Source organism: Platichthys flesus, chromosome 4, assembly GCF_949316205.1.
Source record: "Platichthys flesus chromosome 4, fPlaFle2.1, whole genome shotgun sequence".
Lineage (NCBI taxonomy): Eukaryota > Metazoa > Chordata > Actinopteri > Pleuronectiformes > Pleuronectidae > Platichthys > Platichthys flesus.
In genome coordinates, this window is record NC_084948.1 from 23,701,713 (window position 1) to 23,724,534 (window position 22,822).

The window sequence follows — 22,822 nt, forward strand, 5'->3', positions numbered from 1 at the left end:
TAAATTCACTCATCATTTAGTCACCACTTTGCCAGTGAAGGGATGAGAAGGGTTTGAGACCACAAAACACGTTTGGAGTTTCAGTTGTAAACAGCGTTGCAGATAAGACAATTGACGTGAAAGTGACACATTTTTTAAACCTAACAAAAAACACAAAATCCTCCTGTGGTGTCATCCAAGTGTCCGTAAGCCCCGACATTCAAATTGGACCTTTGTCATTTACACCAAGTTTTTAGGCTAAATGTCCAAAACCTAATGGAAAAGTGTGTCTATGTTTAAGGTAATTGTACGTAAGATAAAGTCTGATAGAGATGAAGGGAGCAGCAATGACAAATTAATTGAGGACCTCTTGTGAGTAATGGTCAAGGTTGAAAACTAAAGGTGGCATCCAGGCCTCTCTCTTCTTAAAATCCAGTTTTATAGATTTTAATATTTGCTTTTTTCCACTTAATTTTTATTGTCACATTCGGTTGTTAAGAAAGTGCCATAAACTTCCACGATCAGCTCCCACCGTGACTAATGAAAAGTAATGTATAAATAAAATATATACATGTAACTACAAATATCACTTGTTTTAATTTAAAAAAAATCCTAATTAACGGATGAAATAAATGAAACTTCTCATCAAAGATATCGTGGCTCTTTCTGTTGCTGCCAACTCAGCTTTTATTTTGAAAGTGGTACCCACACTTGCTGTATTCTATTCTCGCCAGCTTGGCACCAGGGCGCAGGGTGCACGGTCCTCCTTCTCCTTCTCCTCCTCCTCCTCTTCCTCCTCTTCAGTAGCAGCCTTCAATTCAAGTGTGCACCGGGAAACAAAAAGAAAACCATGACCAGAGGGATGTCTGAGCAGTGAAACATGGGAAGCAAACCCTCACTGGCACACCAAGGATTGTAGAAATGGGGAAACTGGAGTTCTTCTGACAGCTGCAAGTGGAGTGTCTTTTTCCTGTTTTTTTTTTCTTTCTCATCACTATGTGTGAGGAATGGATGTGGGTCAGATGCCAGTTTATTTTTGTGACGGATACCAGGACTGGCAAGTTACCAGCATGAGTTACCGAGGGCAGAGTAACTGATATCAATGTTCTTTTCGACTCTGGAGGGAGGACCATGGCGAAAGGGAAGGGACTGCTATTTCCACTGCTGTACTTTATGGCAGAGTTTTGGCTCACTTCGCAGCAGGTCCTGAGAATTGGTGAGTGGGGGGGAGACGTGTCAGTGCATTTGTGTGATTGCTGTGTTTTCCTGCAGACTCCCACATGTGTGCACTCACCAGGTTTAATAAACCCTGTGATCACCAGAGCCACACTGACCCTCGTTACCTCATTAAAATGCATAATGAACTCCCTTGTGTCTCCGATTAAAAATAGAGAAGAGTCAGACTTTTGTGGCACGACCTTCATTTTTATAACCATGACCATGAATAAATGCAGATATTATACATGTGGAGGTTGTGCGATGATATCTCCTCAGATTGTGCAGCTCGGTTGCTGTGGGTAAGTCAGCAGCTGCAGGATAACCTTTGACTCTTTGCTCCATCAACCCAAACACACCATTTAATTCATTTAAGGCCCCCGACAGTGAGCCACTGTGTCACTGCTATGTGGGCTCCTCTGCATCTATGGTGTCTTCACGTGTTTAAATGTCATGTATATGTTGAATTTGAACCCTCTTCTCACTGTAGGCTACTCTCTAATCATCACTGACACAATCTGTGTCAGAATCAGGTTTTATTGGCCAAGTAAGTTGCACAAACAAGGAATTTGACATGGTGAAATACATTATTCAATAAGGATCTTTCGTTGAGCATCCCAGCCAAAATATTGTCCTTTTACAGACGTTTACCATTGGTTCTGATGTGCAGTACCTCTACACATCTCATTATGGGATTGTTTCTTATTTTTTCTGCTCCTAAAGGAAGAACCGAGGGCAGAGGGTTGCTTGTCCACGACTCTGTTTTCATCAAAATCATGTTAATCCAGTTTGGTTGGCCAACGCCAGCCTCTCTCTCTCTCTCTCTCTCTCCCTCTCTCACTCACGCTCTCACTCTCTCTCTCTCTCTCTCTCCCTCTCTCCCTCTCTCTCTCTCCCTCTCCCTCTCTCTCTGCCCATCCATGTCGACAGAGCAGGTCAGCAGCAGATGAGTGATTAAGTTGGACGACTGCTGCCTCTGAGAGCATGCACTGCTGGCATGACGATGATGTCTTTGGCACGGACGCATGTGAAATGGATACGGAGCTAGAGAATGAAGAGTGGGACTTTGTTCCGTTTGGCTGCTGACAGGGTTGGGCTTATTTAGACTCGATGCATATGCATGTGGGTGCATGATGAGAGTCCAGAATCGGCAAAGTTCTCGACCTCACTCTACGTTTGCAAAATACCCAAACTGAGCTTCTTGCTCCGATGCTCCCATATTCCCCACTTTGCTTTCTGATGTAACTCTGAAACAACCAGCCTGCAAATGAAGGCTCTCTCCTCCTCTCCCATTGGTTTCCCACTGTTCCTCTCATGGGTTGGAAGATTGCATCACAAATAATGTTCCATCGGGGCCTCGGGACGCCGCTCGGCTCGATGCCCTGAAGCCACTGGGAATTTTTTCCCCCAAATTTTGCTCCACTTCTGAAGACTTGAACAAATCAGACTCGTGGCGTTGCATAACTTCCGAGGCTAATAGGCCGGCGCCACCTCCCTGCTCTGACAATCCCGATCTGTGCTCTGTATTGTTAATCTTCCTCAATCATCTACCACTCTCCCAGGCCCATCTAATCTTTGTCATTCTCCCCATGACCCTCACTCATCATAATCTCTCCCATATGGTGTGTGGCTCTGTTCAATTAACATTTCTCTGTCCTGGCGAGCGTTGGCATCAGATTGTATTCACTCTTTTTCCCCCCAGTGGGATCGGTAATAATGGTAAATCTCCTTCTCCGAGCCCTTAAACAACTAACACTAATCTTCTTTATGCAGAAAGTCTCTTTCCCCCAAATATGGTACTTAGGCAACGGCCAAATCTCATCATTGGGGAGAGCACAGAGACGCAGCAGCTTGTGACTCGGCCTCCACTTTACTTTGCTGCTGGTCAATTTCCTGTTTGCTGGCAGGTTTTATGAATTTGTGAAATCTGATGCAGATTTATCTATCTTTCTGTTTGAATGTTTTCATGGTGGCTCACAAGCAACAAACAGAGAAACCTCAGTTTTCCCACATCAAACGAAGATAGTAGACGGGGCTGGGGCCTCCTTATTCATTCCCAGTCTGGCATGGGCCCAGGGTGGAGTGGTGGTGCTGGTGGTGGTGCTGGTGGAGGGGGCGTTGGGGGGAGGGGGGTCTCACTGGGAACCGACCCAGGATTCGGAGAGAGGGGAGACAGCAAAACACTACGTCATTGTGTTCCTCCTCTTTAAAAGAGCCCCCTTCATGTGATAACAGCAGAGTCACCGAAAATCCACAGATGAGAATCAGGATCGTTTTCTTGATTTGAACTTTGGGTTTAAAAGCCAAATAGATCTGATTGTTTTTTCCTCTGAGCTCTGAAAGGCAGAGGAATAGAAGTCTCTCTAAAAAAAAAGAAAAAAAGCATTGCCACGGGGTTTATCAGAATTTGCTTGCAGCCAGAGCAGAAGCTTTTGTTTTCGTGACCTCCCAGCATGCATCACCCCACAGCACTGTCTGGCCTATTAAAGATTAGATGGAAGCTCAGTGATCCTGAAAATAATATTGCCATAGTTGCCCTTAAGTAATTAAGGGCAACTACGGCAATAGTTTTCGTTTGTCTTTTCTTCAGTGGTTTCATTAATCGTGAAGCTGTGTTTTTGAATTGCATAAATTGTATTTTATGTGTGAGGATGAATTTTCTCTTTTTATCATTTTACCAACACCTTCGAGTTCAAACTTGTAATTACTAAAGTATGAATTTTCCGAGGCAGCTCTGATTGAGTGGGTGGATTGATCCTCATGTCAAGTATGAGATTCCTTCTCCCTGTTATATCTGCATCTCTTGAAAACTGAGCCCATGCAATTTTGTACATACAGGATTTATGTATCTATTTACTATATATATATATATACATATATATATTTATATATCCTAATCGTGTTTTAATTCTAAGACTATTTCTCCCACATCAGAGTGGAGGCATGTACCTGAGATAAGTGGTGACATTAAAGCAGCACTATGTGACTTTTACTGAGCAACAGCGCCCTCTGCAGCCAAACTTTGGTGATTCTGTTGTGTCCAAGCGATGAAGTGGTTTTTCACCATATTACCCATGATCCTCAGCTTCCTGAACCAGAGGAGCATTACCCTTGAACTTGCTGGAACCCCATCACCAACGTTAAACCAACTTTCCACTTGTCAAAAAACAAACATCTGGCTTTTGTTTGTAATGGGAATGGATTCAATTGGCATCGAACTCCCGGGTCAAATGGCTCAGTAGACACGTTTTTAATCGTCTCCGGCTCAGATCGGCAGCGATGGTAACACAACTCCGGGTGAACTCATTATGTCGGCAAGACTGCCAGTTGAGAGAGCAGTTTGGTTTTCGGTGCGTCTATATAAAAAGAGAAAAACACGTATAAACGCATATTTTGGTGTAAAAGATGTTTAACATAGAGCCGGAGCAGATTTGTCAATGCACCATCAAACTCATGCTGAAGTTGAAGTATCGCTCTAAGTATAAAATGTAAACCTTCGGTTTTTGAAGGTTATCTGAAGAAGAGCAGGACAGATAATATAAATATGGTGATCAACAAGTAATAAGACCAAAAATATGCTTACTCGTCACATAGTTGATGGACAGGAGACATTTATTTAACTGTAAAAAGTTCTTGTCAGTTTGTATTTAGGGCTCCACATATAACACACATTTATATATCTGTGTAAAACAATTAACACCGGCTGATAAATCTATTGTCTCTTAAAACTTGTGTGGATTCACCACAGGTGAAATATTGTATCAGCGGAACATTATTGAAGCAGCTGGTTAAATTCCAATTATCAGAAACTATTCTGCGATTTGTTTCTTTGACTTGTCCGTCTTCTGTCTGAAAGACAGAGGAAAGCGTTCAACACGGATCCGGACGTCCACGTTGACCCAGTCTAACTGGACCGTAATTGTCGAAGCCCTGAGAAGAGACAAACTTAATCATTCTGCTGATGTGTGCGTGTGTGAGGTTTTTTAATTGAAAATGCCTGTAGAGATAAGACCATGATTTCCTGCCTCGGTTTTCAACCACATGAACTCATTGAATTCAATTTTACCAAAATGAGGTGACGTAGTGTCACTGCTCCACTACAGACGTCTGGATGGTTGATGGGGGTCAACCATACTGTGGTATTTACAGAGTCCTGTAAGACTACCTTAACGCTCTGATGCAAAATAACTAAGCTAACATACATATTACTCTTTTCCTAATTTAGTGGATATCCAACCAAGGTACCGCATATCAATAATGTGTATTCTTCAAAGGATTTCAGTTACTTTTAAACGATATAAATATTTTCTATTGGCCATGTCTAGAAGCTCAACTGCAGACAAACAAGCCCCCCCGCCCCCGCGTCGCTCTCTGGAAATCCAGAAACTCATTATACTTTAAGCGGAAAGTTAAGATTCTTATCTCAAGTGGAAATGAGGGGAGATGAATGTGTTTCCTCTCATTATGAGTTGTAACTGTCAAGCCCGATTCAAAGGGGGGAAATAAATAAGTGAACAAAGCAATAAAATCATTATTGTGTTTTTCTTCTGCTGACAATGAAAGTTATGAGCGTGAATTGTTCATCTAGGTCACTTTAGATATAAAAGCTGCACCAAACACTCACAATTAGCCTCAGTTATCTATGACCTATTGTAGGACTTTTAATGAGGTTACATTTATTCATCTAAACAAATTAAACAGACTGGCTTGTAATATCAACATCAAATTAAAAACCTCAGATAAAAGCTGAATTCATAAGCTAATTTTCTATCGTGATATTTTAGCAGATGAGCTTCTCAAATTATTTTTCTCTTATCAATGTTATCGTCATCTGCATTAGTTTTATTAATGGACTTTGTAGATTCATATAGGACACAGGTCCTTAGGACGCCTGTGTGATTCAAGCTCATCCGCAGAAAAACATGTGAATCAGAAAAGCATGCAGCTATTTTTGTTTTGGCCTCTCGCACAAGTGTGTTATTTTAGCTGAGTGTGAGAAAAACAAAATCAGTGATTGGAAATGATGCTGTGACGCTGCCACTCGAATTATTTTTGTCACTGAATCCCTAATAAGGTCTGTGCTGCACTTTAAAAATCCATTTTTCATATTTTAAAAACGCCCTGTAGGAAAGTCATGATAAAGGTGTTATTACAGAATGTATTATTTTGCTAAATTTAGAGGGTTGATGTTTTTTTTGCCCGGATATTTTCATACTCTACAGAATGAAGGACTTTTAACAGGTCCCAGCAGCTGCTCGTTGAGGCTTGGTAACCATAATTAGGATTGGCACTTTAAGCATGCTCTTAGTGACCAGGGAGTCCAGACAAAGCTCTCTCAGTTTGGGGTTTGAGGCGATGCTACACCAAAGAAGAAGGTCATTCACAATCAAGGTCTCAGGGGAGAGCTTTTCCTGCGCCCAAATCAATCACAATTTCACAGGCAATCCTTCAAAAAGGCCGTTCGGGAGAGCAGTGACCCATCTCCATCTGTAGCCTCGGCGTTGAAGCGAGGTCATTTGCAAACTATTGCGACATTGAAGTGGCGTCTTTATGACGGGAGTTCATGGTTCATGTAATTATTGATTTATAATTCGGGAAAAATGGACGAGCTTTTTAAAAAGTAACGTCCTCTCTGCCTCTCTCTTTGAAAAACCAAGTGAATGTGGCAAACTTGAAAACTCTCTCATTGCACGACGCGCTCGTTATTGTACAGCGAGAACAAGCATCTCGCCCTGAATGTATCCAATCAGTGAAGGCCAAGATGTTTTGAATGATTTGCATTTGGAAGGCTTTAGTGGACTGGACATGCAGCTGCGTTTGTCAGCAGGGATAAAGACAGTGAATCTCACACGACTCTGCCCGCCCCTCTGCAGGGGGCGACAAGCCAGTGACAAGCCAGTGACAATCCAGTGACAATCCAGTGACAATTCATGGCCTTAATCCTAATGTTTTTCATGCTGCGCTTTATGTAACTGAAACATAAAATCACTGTATGTACTTGTTATATACGTCCATATTAGCATGAAGCCGTGGCATGCTAGACCTGTCATCTTTCTGGATTAAGAGTTGGATGGTTTTCAGAATGATCTTCTCAACTCTGAAACGACTCCTGCCTGCTCCTCCTCCTCCTCCTCCTCCTCCTCCTCCTCCTCCCCTCCTGGCACCCACACTTCCAGCTGCAAAGTGATTGTGTGTAAATTCAATTTTGACAGTGCTGTGGTTTTTGAATTTGGTGCCTTTTGAATTTGTCCGATATTTGTTTTTCTTTAAAAAATTTTAGAACACACTATTAGAAATCTTAAGCTGTAACCAAGACATTTAATATCAATATCCACCGATCTGCATAATTTTTTGCTGTTTTGTCCGTCCCCTATAACTGAAGCTACTAGTTGATCAATTGACGAGTTAATAATCCGTTTTATAGCCAATTAAGTGCTGAAACGTCATCAAGAAAATATAAGATTTGACCCTTTCCTGTCATTACTTTTTATCAGACTAACTAAGACCTCACCTTCAGTACTGTAAAATGTGAATTGTCCTATTTCAGACATTTTAAAAACTTGATGAAAAACGTGTCAATCAATGAATCATGATTATTAGCCCCGGGTATGAATATACATGTGATTAAACTTTGGTTTGGTTATGAAAAGTACTTAAAATAATGACTCGGTGGACAGACATGATGTAGAAATCCCTGTTGCATGTGTGATGATTAAGTAGGATTGAGTAAATGAAAAAATGATGCTCAGTCTTTTCTGCTAAGATACAGTTTCTACATGTAAACACTGGCTCTGTGTTAATCCATGTGACTGTAGCTTTGACATGAGGGTTTTGTGATACAGCCAAAGATAAAAGATAGAATAAAAACAAATCAGCTGATATTGATAGTTATCACAACAAATGTTATATGATTACTTAATTTTAATAAAAAAAGGTTAAATAGGGTTGAGCAAACAATTCTGCAGATTCGAGGTGGATGAATTATGTTTCATAGCTCCTCCCTGTGCTTGGAGAATGCATAAGCAATATATTGATATATATATATTGCTGTTGATTAACATTATATTATGATAGAGTTGATATTGTTTTATTGCCCTGCTTTGACCTAGAATCAGTTAAGTATATTTAGTCGGAACAATGATTCAATACAATCCAATGAAGACTGTAGAGTTAATGTTATAAGTCTGATAAATAAAATAATCTAACTAATAATAATGATCAATGTCAATACTTATTGCATCAATAGCAATAAAACAAAAGTCAATCTATATTACTATAGCTTATGCATTGTGCGACTACAGCAAAACAGTTTAACACACAATTGATCTACTTGAGATACTCAATAAATAAGTAAATAATATGTGCATAAGCTAAAAAGACAACAGGTATTCAGAGAGTTAAGTATTTGTGAGTGTTTGTTTTAAGCCAGAGAGTCTTGGCAGTCGCAGCAGAAACACTTAGTCCTTCACCTCTTTACACTAAATTACATTATGTTTTGGAGCTTGTCTTTGCGATGTGATAAATCGTGAGCTGGTAGCTGCACATTAAAATACGATTCCATCATAGCAGACTGTTAATGAAAATTAAAAAAGATTGCAAATATGAGGTGAATTGATGCAGCTGTTTATCTGCAGAGCGGCAGTGAGTTAATGTTTTGACATTAAAAGGACAGAAGAAGGTTTTGAATGTCTGCGACGATGATGATGTATCACCGGGTACGGAAACATTAACTGTGGAGCTGCAATGAACTGAATGTTTTTTCCCAAACTAAATCGTCCGGCACTTTTATAAAAGCTGTTCTGTCAGCGAGTGAAAATTAGGCCATGTCAATAGAGCGAAGTCCGTAAAGCTTTTCTGCGAAGGAGATTAAATCCTGTCGTCTCAGCCTCGCCCTTTATTAGTATTATGTGATGGAAGGACACAAGACAATGGATCCAACTTATGCAACTGGACCAATTCAGACATGATAACCTTCAAACTTTAAGAAAATGTCAGTAATTTAGTTGAATGACAATAATATTATAGCAAAGAATATTGTCTTTTCATCCCTGTCCATTGGTTTGGTTGTTGGTTTGTTTGTTTTCTTTTTGTGAGCAAGATTACGAAAATACAACGGAATGGATTTCCACAAAGGATCAGGGAAGAGCCCGTTAAATTCCGGTTCCTCCAAAACAGACGGCGGATTGAGGAACTTTCTTTAACATTGCGAGATCCAACAGACTCATAGATCTTGATGAAAAAGTAAACCAGGAGTATTGAGGGAACTATTATCTATAAGAGTGTGAAACTTGGTGCATCTAGATTGAATTTAAGGGAACCGAGTTCACTGTCTAATCCTATCTCCATCCCCGTGTCTCCTCTTCCTACAGGCGGCATCTTCGAGACACTTGAAAACGAGCCCATAAGTGTTGAAGAGCTGGCCTTTAAATTCGCTGTGACCAACATAAACAGGAACCGGACCTTAATGCCAAACACCACGTTGACCTATGACATCCAGAGAATAAACCTATTCGACAGCTTCGAGGCCTCGAGGAGAGGTAAGCGTCGTCTCATCTGACAGGGAAAAACCTGAAAGAAGATTGTTGCTGACTCCAGTGTCCGTGCTGTTGTTGGGTCATTTTTCATTTTCTCCCCATCTTGTCACTTCCTGTGTCTTCAGCCTGCGACCAGTTGGCGTTGGGCGTCGGAGCCGTGTTCGGCCCCTCGCACAGCTCATCCGTCAGCGCGGTCCAGTCCATCTGCAACGCCCTGGAAGTCCCCCACATCCAGACACGATGGAAACACCCGTCGGTGGACAACCGAGACAGCTTCTTCATCAACCTCTACCCGGAGTACGCGTCCATAAGCCGCTCCGTGCTGGACATCGTGCAGTACTACAAGTGGAAGACGGTCACCGTGGTGTACGAGGACGCAACTGGTGAGTGAAGATGAGGAATGGGGTGTTGGTTCCGGCAGGAAATTCATAATGCACATAATTTATAAGGACGAGTTTGCAGCCAAGAAAATCTCAACAACTGCTTCTCCCATAAGTTTTTGCCATCAGCACATGAAATGACCTTGTTGTGTTTATAAACTGTTTACGTGGTTGTAGCCAACTGCTGCTAGCTGCTAGTTATGACTGTTGTATTTCTTAATGTGTTTGTGTTAAGAACACACCCTCCAGTGGTCACTCAAAGGAACTGTTAAATGAAATTAATCAACGCAGAGTCATTACGAACAATCTTAAAGGGTTTGTATCACTCTTCAACGATAAATACACCCAAGACAAGCCTGCACTAAATCTTGATTAACGCAATGATTTCTATTAAAGGTTTCACTGCCACCTAGTGGTCACAATTAAACTGAACCATTTGCGAGATATGTGAAATATGTTTCGGTTAAATACCTACAGTCTGCGGGTTTGTTTTGAAAAATGTGACTGTTGAGTTTCATAACGTTCTTTCTTCTATTTCAATCGAAGGGCTGATTCGTTTGCAAGAGTTGATCAAAGCTCCGTCCAGATACAGCATCAAGATCAAGATCCGCCAGCTGCCAACAGGAAGTAAAGACGCCCGCCCTCTGCTCAAAGAGATGAAGAAGGGGAAGGAGTTCTACGTCATATTCGACTGCTCTTACCAAACATCAGCTGATGTTCTCAAGCAGGTAAACAACAGACCCATCAAATTGAACAGAGGTCAAAGGGTTTAGCTCATAAGTTCAAACCTAAAATCCAATCTTCTGTCTGAAACACAGTTTTAACTCGTAAAATCCAGTTGAATTATTGCTGCATTTGCTCCCCCCCCCCATTTCTTCATTGCCTGCTGGTTTAATGTTTACCATGTGTAAGATTAGTCAAACTCCATTCCCCTCAGAAATCCTATGTTCATTTCCAAATCCAAGCAGAGCCTATTTCCGAGCCAGACGTAAACATTCAGAAACAAACGCGACAGAAGATTAATTGGACGCGAAACTATCCACGAGCAAACTGTCAATGTGAAAACCGTGCAAACAGAAAGTAATAAGCAAATACAGAAAATGAATTAAATCAAATCAGATGACGAGCCCAAGGGTATAAATATACATTTGGCTGAGTGGCCTGAATGGAAGAACTACTTCTCCTGGCTGGAGTGAAAATGTGTGAATCTACAAACGATTCGTTTCCTCTTTCATCTTTTTCAGATCTTGTCCATGGGGATGATGACGGAGTATTACCACTTCTTCTTCACCACACTGGTGAGAAAATCACTTTTCCTCTCCTGTTACATGAAGGTTGTTTTTTCCTCTGTCTTCATTAAGTTTGATTCTATCCTGTGAAAGTGCAGATGAATTCAAAAATCTGTTTTATAATAAGATTGCTGGATGTTTTCAGTGTCCTTGGCATAATTCTGCGTTATTGTACCGTATTTATCGTTTCACCGTTTTAATCAACTCTCCCTTTACCCTTGCTGAATAAGTCACATCCTCTTTAGGGTCTGTTTGAAAGCGTTAACTCCGCCCTGATGTTCTTCCTCCTCAGGACCTGTTCGCCCTCGACCTGGAGCCGTACCGCTACAGCGGCGTCAACATGACGGGGTTCAGGCTGCTCAACATCGACAGCCCCCAGGTGGCCTCAGTGGTGGAGAGGTGGGCCATGGAGCGGCTGCAGGCTCCCTCCAAGGCTGAGACTGGAATGATGGAGGGGATGATGACGGTGAGTTCAACCTGTCCTGTTTGTTTGTTGGTTTGTGAGCAAGATTACGCAAAGGCTTCTGGATGGAGATGGATCAACACGGAACCTGGTTCCTTTAAAAACACATGGCTTTATGAGACCATAGGGTGCCGTGCATGTGCATCCACAGCCCTGATGTGTCGATGGTTTGATTCCCTGCAGACTGAAGCGGCTCTGATGTACGACGCCGTCTACATGGTGGCGTCCGCCTCGCAGCGTGCCGCCCAGCTCACCGTCAGCTCTCTCCAGTGCCACAGACACAAGCCCTGGCGCTTTGGATCACGCTTCATGAACATGCTGAAAGACGTGAGTGAGGTTAATGAAAGTGTGACACCCTCCTCTCCCCCTCCAGCCATCCAGCCATCCATCCATCCATCCAGCCATCCAGCCATCCAGCCATCCAGCCATCCAGCCATCCAGCCATCCAGCCCTCCGTTTCATAGCCTGCTGCCTCTGTTTCATTTGCTTGGGTGCAAGAGCAGAAACACAAGAGTTGGATCAGATGTGCTGAGCGCAATGGTGATTGATTTAAATGTGTCGGTGGTTTCTCAGATTCGTGGGTTACTGATGACGGCTGTCCACTGAGATCTGCAGCATTATTCATACTGTTATAGATCTGTAGGAATATTTCATGCAAACAGGATAAGAAAGGTTTTAGACAGAATTCATTTCCACAAACGAAATGTTTTGTTGAAATTTCAGTATGAAATGGTGTTATACTTTGTATCCTGTTTATAAATCTTAGGTTATTGAATATGACCTTATATGAACCATTGATCTGAGCGTAGGTGGAATGAGAACATAGTGAAACAGAAACAGATTTAAAAGCAAACACTGTCACTCTCTGTTCAGGGTTAAACCTCCCAGTTCAATTGTAGAAGGGTCTCAGCTCTTATGAAATAATGTTCAGACCACCAGCATCAAGATTTTGTTCTTGACTCTTTGTATTTCATCATATTCAGGTTAAAATAATATAAAATGCCATGTTTCAGCCTTAATATTAGTGTGTTGGTTCCATGTGTGTGTTGCACATGGCTCTGACAGAGAGATGAGATCTGCCGGTTGGATTGAGGATAAATTGTTTGCATGTTGATATAAGGAGTAAAGATAGAGAGAGTATCAGATATCCAATGTTTGGTGCAGAAATCAACAGTCTGGTCTGTACAGGAAAACTAGAAAATGGGAGAAAGGGGAGCGCAAATCTCGTGGATGATGCAAAAGGAGCAACAAATTACTGCACATCAACAAAGTTGTCCGGGATTAAATCAAGTGGCGTAACCTCAGAGGATTCACCACAAGATGCAACCCCCTGGGAAACCTCAAAGACATAAAGTGCAAGATGGCCTCACACATATCCAGGGTATCTTACTTTCTTCCCCTCTTACAGTTACTTCTACATAAACCTACTGGAACACAGCCTTTAAATCCAATATCAAGTTATTTTAGTTCAACTTGAATGTGCTGCAGCTCAGAGTCTTTGAGAAACTCAAACGTCACTGTCTGGGTTGGTAATAGGCTCCCTTGTTAGACTGCGCTCTCTAATGAGCTTCTCAGTTGTGAGTGGGGACAGAATGCTGAAGGACACGGGCGATGCCAGGCGAGAGCAGCACAGAGCGGAGTGGGAGTTAATGAACTTTACAGTCGCACGGCCTCAGCAGATATTTCTTCTATAATTAGACTTGCGATCAGCATTTTTTGTCTGTACACAAACACACTAAAGCACCAGATATGAGCTTCTTGTCCACCGGAGAGTAACAGTTAGTCTGTGTTCAGTCTTTCACTTTATAAATACAACATCCTTGATCCGCTTCAAGGATGTTGCAGCTGTTTTTTTATCGATGACGTCCACTATGCAGTTTGCAAATTTAATTTCTGTTTCCCTGTGGAAGGGTGAGGTTCAGGGAAAGGAAGAAACCGATAACTGATAGATGTAACCCTACATATAGAGCGGTACTCTTGGTTGAGGTATATATTCCAGTTCTCTTTCATGCAAGTAGAGTACAAACAAATATTATATTCACAATATTTGACATTACCATCTGATATTCTTTTAAGCTTTCCATGAACCTCACAGATTAAAAAAAGAAGAATCTGGTAGATTTGTGCTCTTGACTTGTTCTCCTGTACAGATGCATGTGTAGTAGAAGCTTGAAGGCGGAGGTTGAAAAGGAGATTCGTTATTTACATTTTTCAGTTTTCCTCTCTAATGTCAATGTGACACTGTGGTCTCACTTCGGTTTCACTGCTGTGTGGAAATCTCCCGTCATCCTGTGCATCATCTGGATCCTCCGATCCCGAGCAGATCCATGTCCTCGCCACGTGAACAGTAATGAAACCGACACATGGTCGAGACAGAGACAGTTGTGATTGGTGAGGATTTAAAAAAGAGACTTAATGACAGGAATAAATCTGGATTTACGGGTCATGTAGGTCTCACAGATGTGTGCAATAAGACTGTGTGAAGCGGTCTAATCAAAGAGCAACTCCCCCGAGCGATACCCGGTCACTGCGAAAACTCCAAATCCTGCTGTTGTCTGCTTCCAACTTAAATATTGTGTTTGTGCACATGACAATAAGTAGAACTACTCTTATAGTGATCTGCATTTTCCTTTGTTCTGATGCAAACCTTTAACTTGAGAATCAGTGCAGAGGCAGGATGGGTTTAGATTTATTAATGACTCAGATTTGTTTGGGTTCCAATGGACTGAACTGAATTCATTTCCCTGACGTCAGATGATAGAGAGTTTCTGATTCAGGACATGGAGAGGAGGATGAAATACAAAAGGTGTCACATCTGCTTTTCTCACCTGAAATTGATTTCTAACAATAAAAGATTTTACAGAATATCGAGTTTGGATTATTCTGTCTAATAACATTGAAACTAAATGGAACTACTTTACCCTGATTATTCGATTTTATTGAGATCCCCGAACCACTCCCCCTCAACTCAAAATCCATTTATTCTTCCACAGTGTGTTTCGGGCCTTTTCTCTTGGTTTGTGTCCCTCACGCTGCCTCTGACATTTATTTTGGGGTATTACTCTCCTACATCTAAAAGCAAATATCTGTACACACATGCACATTGTTTTTATTATATTTTACTTACTTTAACTCAAGTAGAAAGGTTATTGTGTTACTTACCTTGAGTAAATGTTTGCTTTTTAACTTGTACTTATACTTTAAAACATTTGAGAACTTCCCCTTCGGTCCCTTTTCAAACACAACAACGGTTTGTCCCTGTTAGATCCGCTCACAGAAACCCACAGGTTTCTTGTGAGAGCCTCTTTCCTCCAGCAGCCAATACTCGTGTTTGTGCAGAATACACAAGCAGCGCACACCAACAAGTTGTATGGATCATCAAAAGTAACCCAGTTTTCCAGTGATCATATGTTAATGAGGGACCAGCAGCGAGTTCTTGTTTACAGCTCTGAAGTCTTTTCATCAGCTCGGGATTAAATCACGGCTCGTCTGAATGTGATGTGGAGGCAGAATCGTGAAGATGTGGATGAACTTCACCTACTTCTGATGTGCATGAAAAACTTGCTGTTTAGATGGAAAATTAGTTTTCAGGGTCTTGGATCTACGTTATTTATTTTGTGCAAATTGGTCCTTTGGCTGTTTCCCTTGCAGGCTGAACGAAGACTATTGATCCAAAGCTTGACCATCTCCCCTCTCAGCGTCGCCTGTCGTGTAACATAGATCTAACCGGACTCTTATTCAGCTGCAGCTCACTTCATTAGCAGCTGCGTTCAAATATCCCTGAGAGCCGCTGCCCCCCCGCTGCTCTCCTCTCAGACAGAGGCCCTGCCCGTCCACTCTGTCATCACAGCCACTACACATCTCCACTGAGGATTCCAGCCAAAAACAAAATGTCCATAAAGATGCTGTTAGCTTTTGTCACTGTTAACAGAGGGCTCATCAGCTTTTATTTATTAGAATTGTTTTAATTTTCTTTCTCCAGGCGACTGTGTGACTTTGTGTTATCTGCCCTCCCTCCCGCCACAGGCTCAGTGGAACGGCTTGACGGGACAAATAATTATAAACAAGACGGACGGCCTGCGGAAAGAGTTCGATTTGGATGTGATCAGCCTCAAGGAGGACGGCTTGGAGAAGGTGAACTTTGTGACCCGTGTCTCAAGTAGCGCTGAACGGAGCACACGACGAAAACAGACAAACACGGCCACTGCTGTTCACTGTGTGTTTCCAGAGTGGTAGAAAGATAATTGTATTACAATTCACAGAAACATAGAGAGATCTTGTGAATCTGTGTCCTCAAAACCTCTGAAAATGAACTTTTTTGCTCTGTAGCCACTTGTATCTGTCATAATGAAAGTTCCTTTAATTATCGAGATGATGCTGCTCTGGAAGCCAAACGTTCACCATGTCTGTTGCACTTTTCAAGTTCGAGGGCTCTGTGATTAAAACGCTTTCTCTCTTATTATCTCTGCAAGACGATCGCAGGCAGCAGCCGCCTGAATAAAGTGTGGAAAAAGGTCTGTACTTTGGCTGCCCCGGCAGACTAAAGGATGAACGCCACTATTTTCAATGTATTAAATCCTCTGTGACGTTGCCCTGTTTCTGGTTTGAAGAAATGTTCAACATTCCTTCACTGGACGTGAGAAGAGATTGTGTTTTGCCTTTCCTCCCTGTTTTCTCTCCCCTGCTATCGATTCCACGTTTGTTCCTTCTCCTTGATTTGTTCCCTTCTTTGCATTTTTTAACTTCATCATTTGACTGAGACTCACAGGATCATTGTGTTCACTCGGTTGTATTGTTTGTGTACAGATTGGTGTGTGGAACTCCCAAACAGGCCTTAATCTAACAGAAAGCAACAAGGACTCCTCCACAAATGTGACTGACTCCATGGCCAACAGAACCCTCATCGTCACAACTATCCTGGTCAGGAAAATCAATATCAGACCGGATTTCAGATCAGCCGTGTCTTGTTGAAATTAACGAACATGGTCTTTTTGCAGGAAAACCCTTACGTCATGTATAAGAAGTCGGACAAGCCGCTGTATGGGAACGACCGCTTCGAGGGCTACTGCCTGGACCTGCTCAAGGAGCTCTCCAACATCCTGGGCTTCTCCTACGAGGTGAAGCTGGTGACAGACGGAAAATATGGAGCTCAGAACGACAAGGGCGAGTGGAACGGCATGGTGCGGGAACTCATCGATCACGTGAGTAGCAACCGGTCGCCTTCACCGGGAGGGGAAAAGCCATTTCCAGCGAGTGGCGGCATCGTCTGAGTGTGAATTCTGTTCTGCACCAGGTGGCTGACCTCGCCGTGGCCCCTCTCACCATCACATATGTGAGGGAGAAGGTGATAGATTTCTCCAAGCCCTTCATGACACTGGGGATCAGCATCCTGTACCACAAACCCAACGGCACCAACCCGGGAGTGTTCTCCTTCCTCAACCCGCTCTCTCCTGATATCTGGATGTATGTGCTGCTGGCCTGCCTGGGAGTCAGCTGTGTGCTGTTTGTCATTGCCAGGTAAGAGAAAAAGTTAAAATAGTCAAACAACCTGATTTGACCCACAAATGTTACATTTTTTGCAAAAAAATACATGAATATGATTTACTAAATTAGATTAGATTAGATTAGATTCAACTTTATTGTCATTGCACAGTACAAGTACTTATACAACGAAATGCAGTTTAGCCTCTAACCAGAAGTGCAAAAGTGATGCCAGTTAGCAGCAAAGGATAATTTATTACACTTATAAGTTGTCCCTTGTTTCCTGATTAGATAAACCCAGTTTCTATGTATAATAAGCTCAACACACATGATAACAAAGAATGTGTTACAATATAGTTACAATCAAAGAAGCATTCATTAACTACAAGCAGAATTTCAGAGCAGTTATGAATCATTAATCAGATTTGGCTGCAACAAGGATGAATAGATTTATTGCATGCTGGTTTGGGTCAAAAATTCAAAGATAAATCAATCAATAAATATTAGGCTAATTTCTTATCAACATATATTGGCCAATTTATACATAAAAAAGAATATGATGACCGGTGTGTTTATGATGATGAAATGAAATCGAAGCTTGATATTTTAATATTCACCCATAAACTTTATCAATGAAAACAAAACACAAAAACAACCAAATATCTGGAACCTGAATTATAAATCTTCCCTTTTCCTTGAATTAAAAGTTTTCATACCAGCCGATATTTGTTGTTAAAAAGAGTCGGGACTGAGGTTAAATGTCGGTCACAATCATAAACTGTTGCCACAGACTTGAAAATGTTCTAATCATCATAGGTTCTTTGTTTAACTCAATAAATTGTGACTGTTCTCCTTCAGGTTCACTCCCTATGAGTGGTACAACCCCCACCCCTGCAACCCCGACTCGGACGTGGTGGAGAACAACTTCACTCTGATAAACAGTGTCTGGTTTGGAGTGGGAGCTCTGATGCAGCAGGGTAGGCTTACTGTCGTTTTACCCTTCCACCTTCAACTGAGACGTTATTATCATGATTTATGTGTTTGCAGAATTCATAATGTGTCTGGTGTTGTCGTCCCACAGGATCTGAACTGATGCCTAAGGCCCTCTCCACCAGGATAGTGGGTGGAATCTGGTGGTTCTTCACTTTGATCATAATCTCCTCCTACACAGCCAACCTGGCTGCCTTCCTCACCGTGGAGAGGATGGACTCCCCGATCGACTCCGCGGACGACTTGGCCAAGCAAACCAAAATAGAGTACGGCGCCGTGAGAGACGGCTCCACCATGACCTTCTTCAAGGTGACCTTCTCTCCGCTGTGCAGTGAGCTGGGAAAGTCCCAGTACAACAGTGAGAGGGGGGCTGAACAACCAGAAGTCTGAGTGCAGTTAGCCTGACAAGTTTCACCCTTCAGCCACCAGTCATTACAGCAGCAGGATCTTTACAGTATCAACAGAGGTCGAGGAAGAAAGAGGAGGGTCAAAGGTTATTCCAGAAACTTCCACATACATCCAGCCGATAATACAACCTGTGGGCAATTTCTCATAAAGATTTCAATGATTTATTGTTTTGCTTGCAGCACCAGTTTATCTGAACTTGGCAGATTTGCACATACCATCGCCTGCCATGCATCAAGACGATAGCTCCAGTCAGCAGATATTTCACTCTCCGAAACATTAGAGAAACATCAACATCACCCGTTCTGTTCTAAACTCCCATTAATCCTGGTTCTGACTCCACAGAAATCCAAGATCTCCACCTACGAGAAAATGTGGGCGTTCATGAGCAGCAGGAAAAACACGGCCCTGATGAAGAACAACCGGGAGGGAATCCAGAGGGTCCTCACCACGGACTACGCTCTCCTGATGGAGTCCACCAGCATCGAGTACATCAGCCAGCGCAACTGCAACCTCACCCAGATCGGAGGCTTGATAGATTCCAAGGGCTACGGGGTGGGCACCCCGATCGGTAAGAGACACGAGCAGCAACTGACACGCTAACCATGCTAATCAACAAATGCTCCCAACAAAACAACAAAGTGCAGGTGGCTTGTGATGGCTCAAATAATGTGTGTTGCAGGCTCGCCGTACAGAGACAAGGTCACCATCGCCATCCTGCAGCTCCAGGAGGAGGGGAAGCTGCACATGATGAAGGAGAAGTGGTGGAGGGGCAATGGCTGCCCGGAGGAGGACAGCAAGGAGGCCAGCGCCCTCGGTGTGGAGAACATCGGAGGAATCTTTATCGTGCTCGCCGCCGGACTAGTGCTCTCGGTGTTTGTAGCGATCGGAGAGTTTATTTACAAATCCAGGAAGAACCTGGACATCGAGGAGGTGAGTGTGGGCCAGTGCGAATGGCACAACAAGTATTAACACAGACTGTCAGGAACCTTCCACACGTCTGTCACTGGTGTCGTCAGAGGACTGCAGTAAATCACTGGGCCAGCAACAAAATAGGTTCTGAATGTGTTGAACTGCATTGTTACAATCAAAAAAAAAAACAGAATGACTTTTTAACACAGAATTTAGTATTTTTAGTAGTTTTGACGTAGAGCACATGAACATTTTGTTCCCGAGTGGAAGATTTTTTCATTCGAATCCCTTTCTATGACGACGGATGGCTGTCGACTGCTGACATCATGACACTTGACCATCTTGGCCTTTTCTGTTTTTCGAAATATAAAACAACAAAAAAAAATGTAACACTGTGGTTTTGTGTGGAAAAAACATGTCATTGTCCTGCCATGATGTTGTGGGGAAGTGGTGGTGAAGTGGTATCTTTATGTTTGCAGTAGGTTTATAGCGCACGGACATAACAGCACTACTTCTTACCATGTTTGTGTGTACTCGTGTATTTCAAAGCCTCTTTTGATTTACTCGGTTGTGTCCGATTCGTTAAATGAATGAGTGCTCCCTCTGAATTTCATCGAGTTGCTTAATGTCTTATACTTTGTTTTTATTTGTTTTTTTTTTTGCTTTTTATATCATGAAGTTCATGAACAAGCATGTATACGTTTTCGTCATGTTGGAATTGTTTCAGAAAGATAAAAGTTGCGTGACAACATTACACCCTTAACCCTTCATTTCTGCTTGTTTCGGTTTTGATCACTTGCTTGTGCTGCACGCTCGACCTCTGGCTTCACTGGGGAGACGCGTGATCGCAAAAACCTTCGATTTCATCCACGAAATATCGGAGAAGAACTAAACATGGTTTTCCTATTTTTTGTAACAGGGCTCACACAACTCAGGTTTGCTTGTTATTGTTAAGAAACCTGCACTATACTGATATGGACTGTTTGGGGCCGATGCTGACCCTGATATCCGGGAGTAAACATTTGCAGCGATTCCTCAGATGTCGTTATAAAACCCTTATGATAAAATATTTATATGTTACAATTTAACCATGAACATGACTTTACACATAGTGGAAAATCCTGCATATCAAATGAAATATATCTTGTTAAAACAGATTTATTTAAACAGAGGTCTTTGTCCAATGCCACATCACGTTTGCCCGTATGGAGCTGTTAGCAAATGGAGAAAGGTGATTGTGATTAATATGTGGATTATTTTTTAGATACAATAAGATTTCATGCATGAGCTTTAGAAGCTAAGCTGAGCTGAGCTGGATGTGATAGGCCAAATATTTATATTTCATTGTTGCTTTTGGCAAAAACAAAGCCCCACGAGTTTGAATGAGATGTAAATACAAACTGGTTAAATTAGTGGGATTGTAATAATATAATGTACAAGACAGAGTAATTTGGTCCAAATACTAAAGAGCTAAGTTGCGAGTGACACTATTTGACTTATCTCAATGACAAGGCTTGATTTCAAACACTTCTGTGACATTTCCTTTAACACGAATTATAAACATTCATATACATTTAATAATACACTATTCTGTTGATTAGATTTTATAAAACCAGCATTTTGTAACAAAACAGTTTGTATCACAATCAATTTCAATAACATGAATGACTAAAAAGAGGTTATTTCTCACAAATAACATGAATTCAACACAAGATAATCACTAACTGAAGATGTAACATGGTCTAGCTGTTAATTATGGCAGATTTAATTCATAATTGAATAATTATAATATAGGCAAACATGGGAAACGCCTCTACATTACAGCCAGGGAACACCAGCACACATCCAATGCACGAATAAGCCACAGTGTGCGACTTTGTTCAAGGGATTTTGTTCCTGCACTTGTCAGCTGAAGAAAAGACTCAAAGCTGCGTCCGACTCTCACAGCAGCAAAACTCAAATCACACACGCTGGCTCTGCATCTTTTCTTGCTTCTCCACGTTGCTCTCGACTCTGAGAAAATTCAGACATTTTCTCCCCGACTGGTTAAATAATCCTAATCTGACACAGCACCACTTCTCTCCCGGATCACGTCCTGAAAAGACATGTTACCCTGCGCCTCCACACCGCCACGGATGCAACACAGTGAGGGGCTGTTACCGTAGAAAAAAAAATAACACAAGTGTGAATGTAATCCGTCACTGTACAACCAGCTGCTTGACAATCTGACGGCTGCAGAGCCTGGGTGCGAGCTGGGGCTCGGTTCGACATGTCCCCTGGTTTCTCTCATTTCTCCGGGAGATTACAGTATTATGCTCCTCATTTATATAATCCTGTCAATGGGATACAGCCCCTCTCTCTGCGCGCTCCCCCCAAACTGAGGTTCATAGTGACTGCAGCATGTAATCAGTTACAGTAGCTCAACAGCTTATAAGACTTATGCTGTGTTGCAAGAAGGTCACAGACCTTATGCTGGAATTGATTATACTGTATGAGTATTGTGTCTTTCTCGAGGATTTTGACCCCTGCTGAAGAACCTCAAGCTCGATGCCCACTTCATAGCTCAGCAAGCAGGAGGAGTGCGTGAAGGACATGGCTGCGGCCGCTGCCATCTTTATTTAACATGAGGGGCAGAAGACGGGACGGAATCTGAAAGCTGTCAGGCTGTAATCTGGTGTTAACTGAGGTCAAGACAAATAGATCGTGCCACAGATTTTTTTGGGTTCTTGCACGATTATGCAAAAAAAAAAAAAACTACTGGTCAAAATGCCATGAAATCTGGTGGAAGGACGGGAGGTGAATCAGGGGAGAACCCAGTAGAATGTTGGTGCGGCTCCAGATCAGACGGAGGATCTCCCAGAGAAGAATCCATGGATCTTGATGATAAAAAACTCAGGAACATTTAAGGAACTGATATGTACAAGTGTGTTGAATTGAAGGGGACTGTTGGGCTTTGAAGAATGGGCCATCGGACGTGCACTATCTTGTCCTTGAAAAAGAAAATCAACGCAAACAACTGTGGCCCAAAAAGAATCGTGCCGTGTAACCCTGCTGGAAAAAAAAGCATTTTATTAGCACATATATATTGTCTCTGATTTAGCAAGCTAACTTCCAGATGTTTTAGTTTCTAATCCCCCCCGCCTCCTGTTTCCTAATCCTTGCTACCTTAGTATT

General features: G+C 42.2%; 1 protein-coding gene across 2 annotated transcripts; it reads left to right on the plus strand.

The window, feature by feature from the left end:
* Positions 1–814: 814 nt before the first annotated feature.
* Positions 815–20,472, plus strand: LOC133952286 (glutamate receptor ionotropic, kainate 1). 2 transcript variants are annotated; one of them, XM_062386663.1, is made up of 16 exons: positions 815–1,195; positions 9,564–9,731; positions 9,854–10,111; positions 10,655–10,836; positions 11,353–11,406; positions 11,690–11,863; positions 12,044–12,187; positions 15,887–15,994; positions 16,333–16,374; positions 16,667–16,780; positions 16,858–17,061; positions 17,154–17,377; positions 18,200–18,318; positions 18,423–18,640; positions 19,082–19,307; positions 19,419–20,472. In XM_062386663.1, the coding sequence occupies exons 1-16, from the start codon at positions 1,111–1,113 to the stop codon at positions 19,706–19,708; spliced, it is 2,610 nt and encodes an 869-aa protein (XP_062242647.1). In that variant the 5' UTR covers positions 815–1,110; the 3' UTR covers positions 19,709–20,472. The 2 variants fall into 2 exon arrangements, with proteins under 2 accessions (XP_062242647.1, XP_062242648.1); XM_062386664.1 differs by lacking the exon at positions 16,333–16,374 and having other exon boundaries at positions 19,419–20,471.
* Positions 20,473–22,822: the final 2,350 nt, after the last annotated feature.

Coding starts and splice junctions, on each gene's coding strand:
- LOC133952286 (XM_062386663.1), top strand. CDS start 1,111: ATGGCGAAAGGGAAGGGACTGCTATTTCCACTGCTGTACTTTATGGCA. Junction 1,196..9,563: donor GCAGCAGGTCCTGAGAATTG/GTGAGTGGGGGG, acceptor CTCTTCCTACAG/GCGGCATCTTCGAGACACTT. Junction 11,407..11,689: donor ACTTCTTCTTCACCACACTG/GTGAGAAAATCA, acceptor CTTCCTCCTCAG/GACCTGTTCGCCCTCGACCT.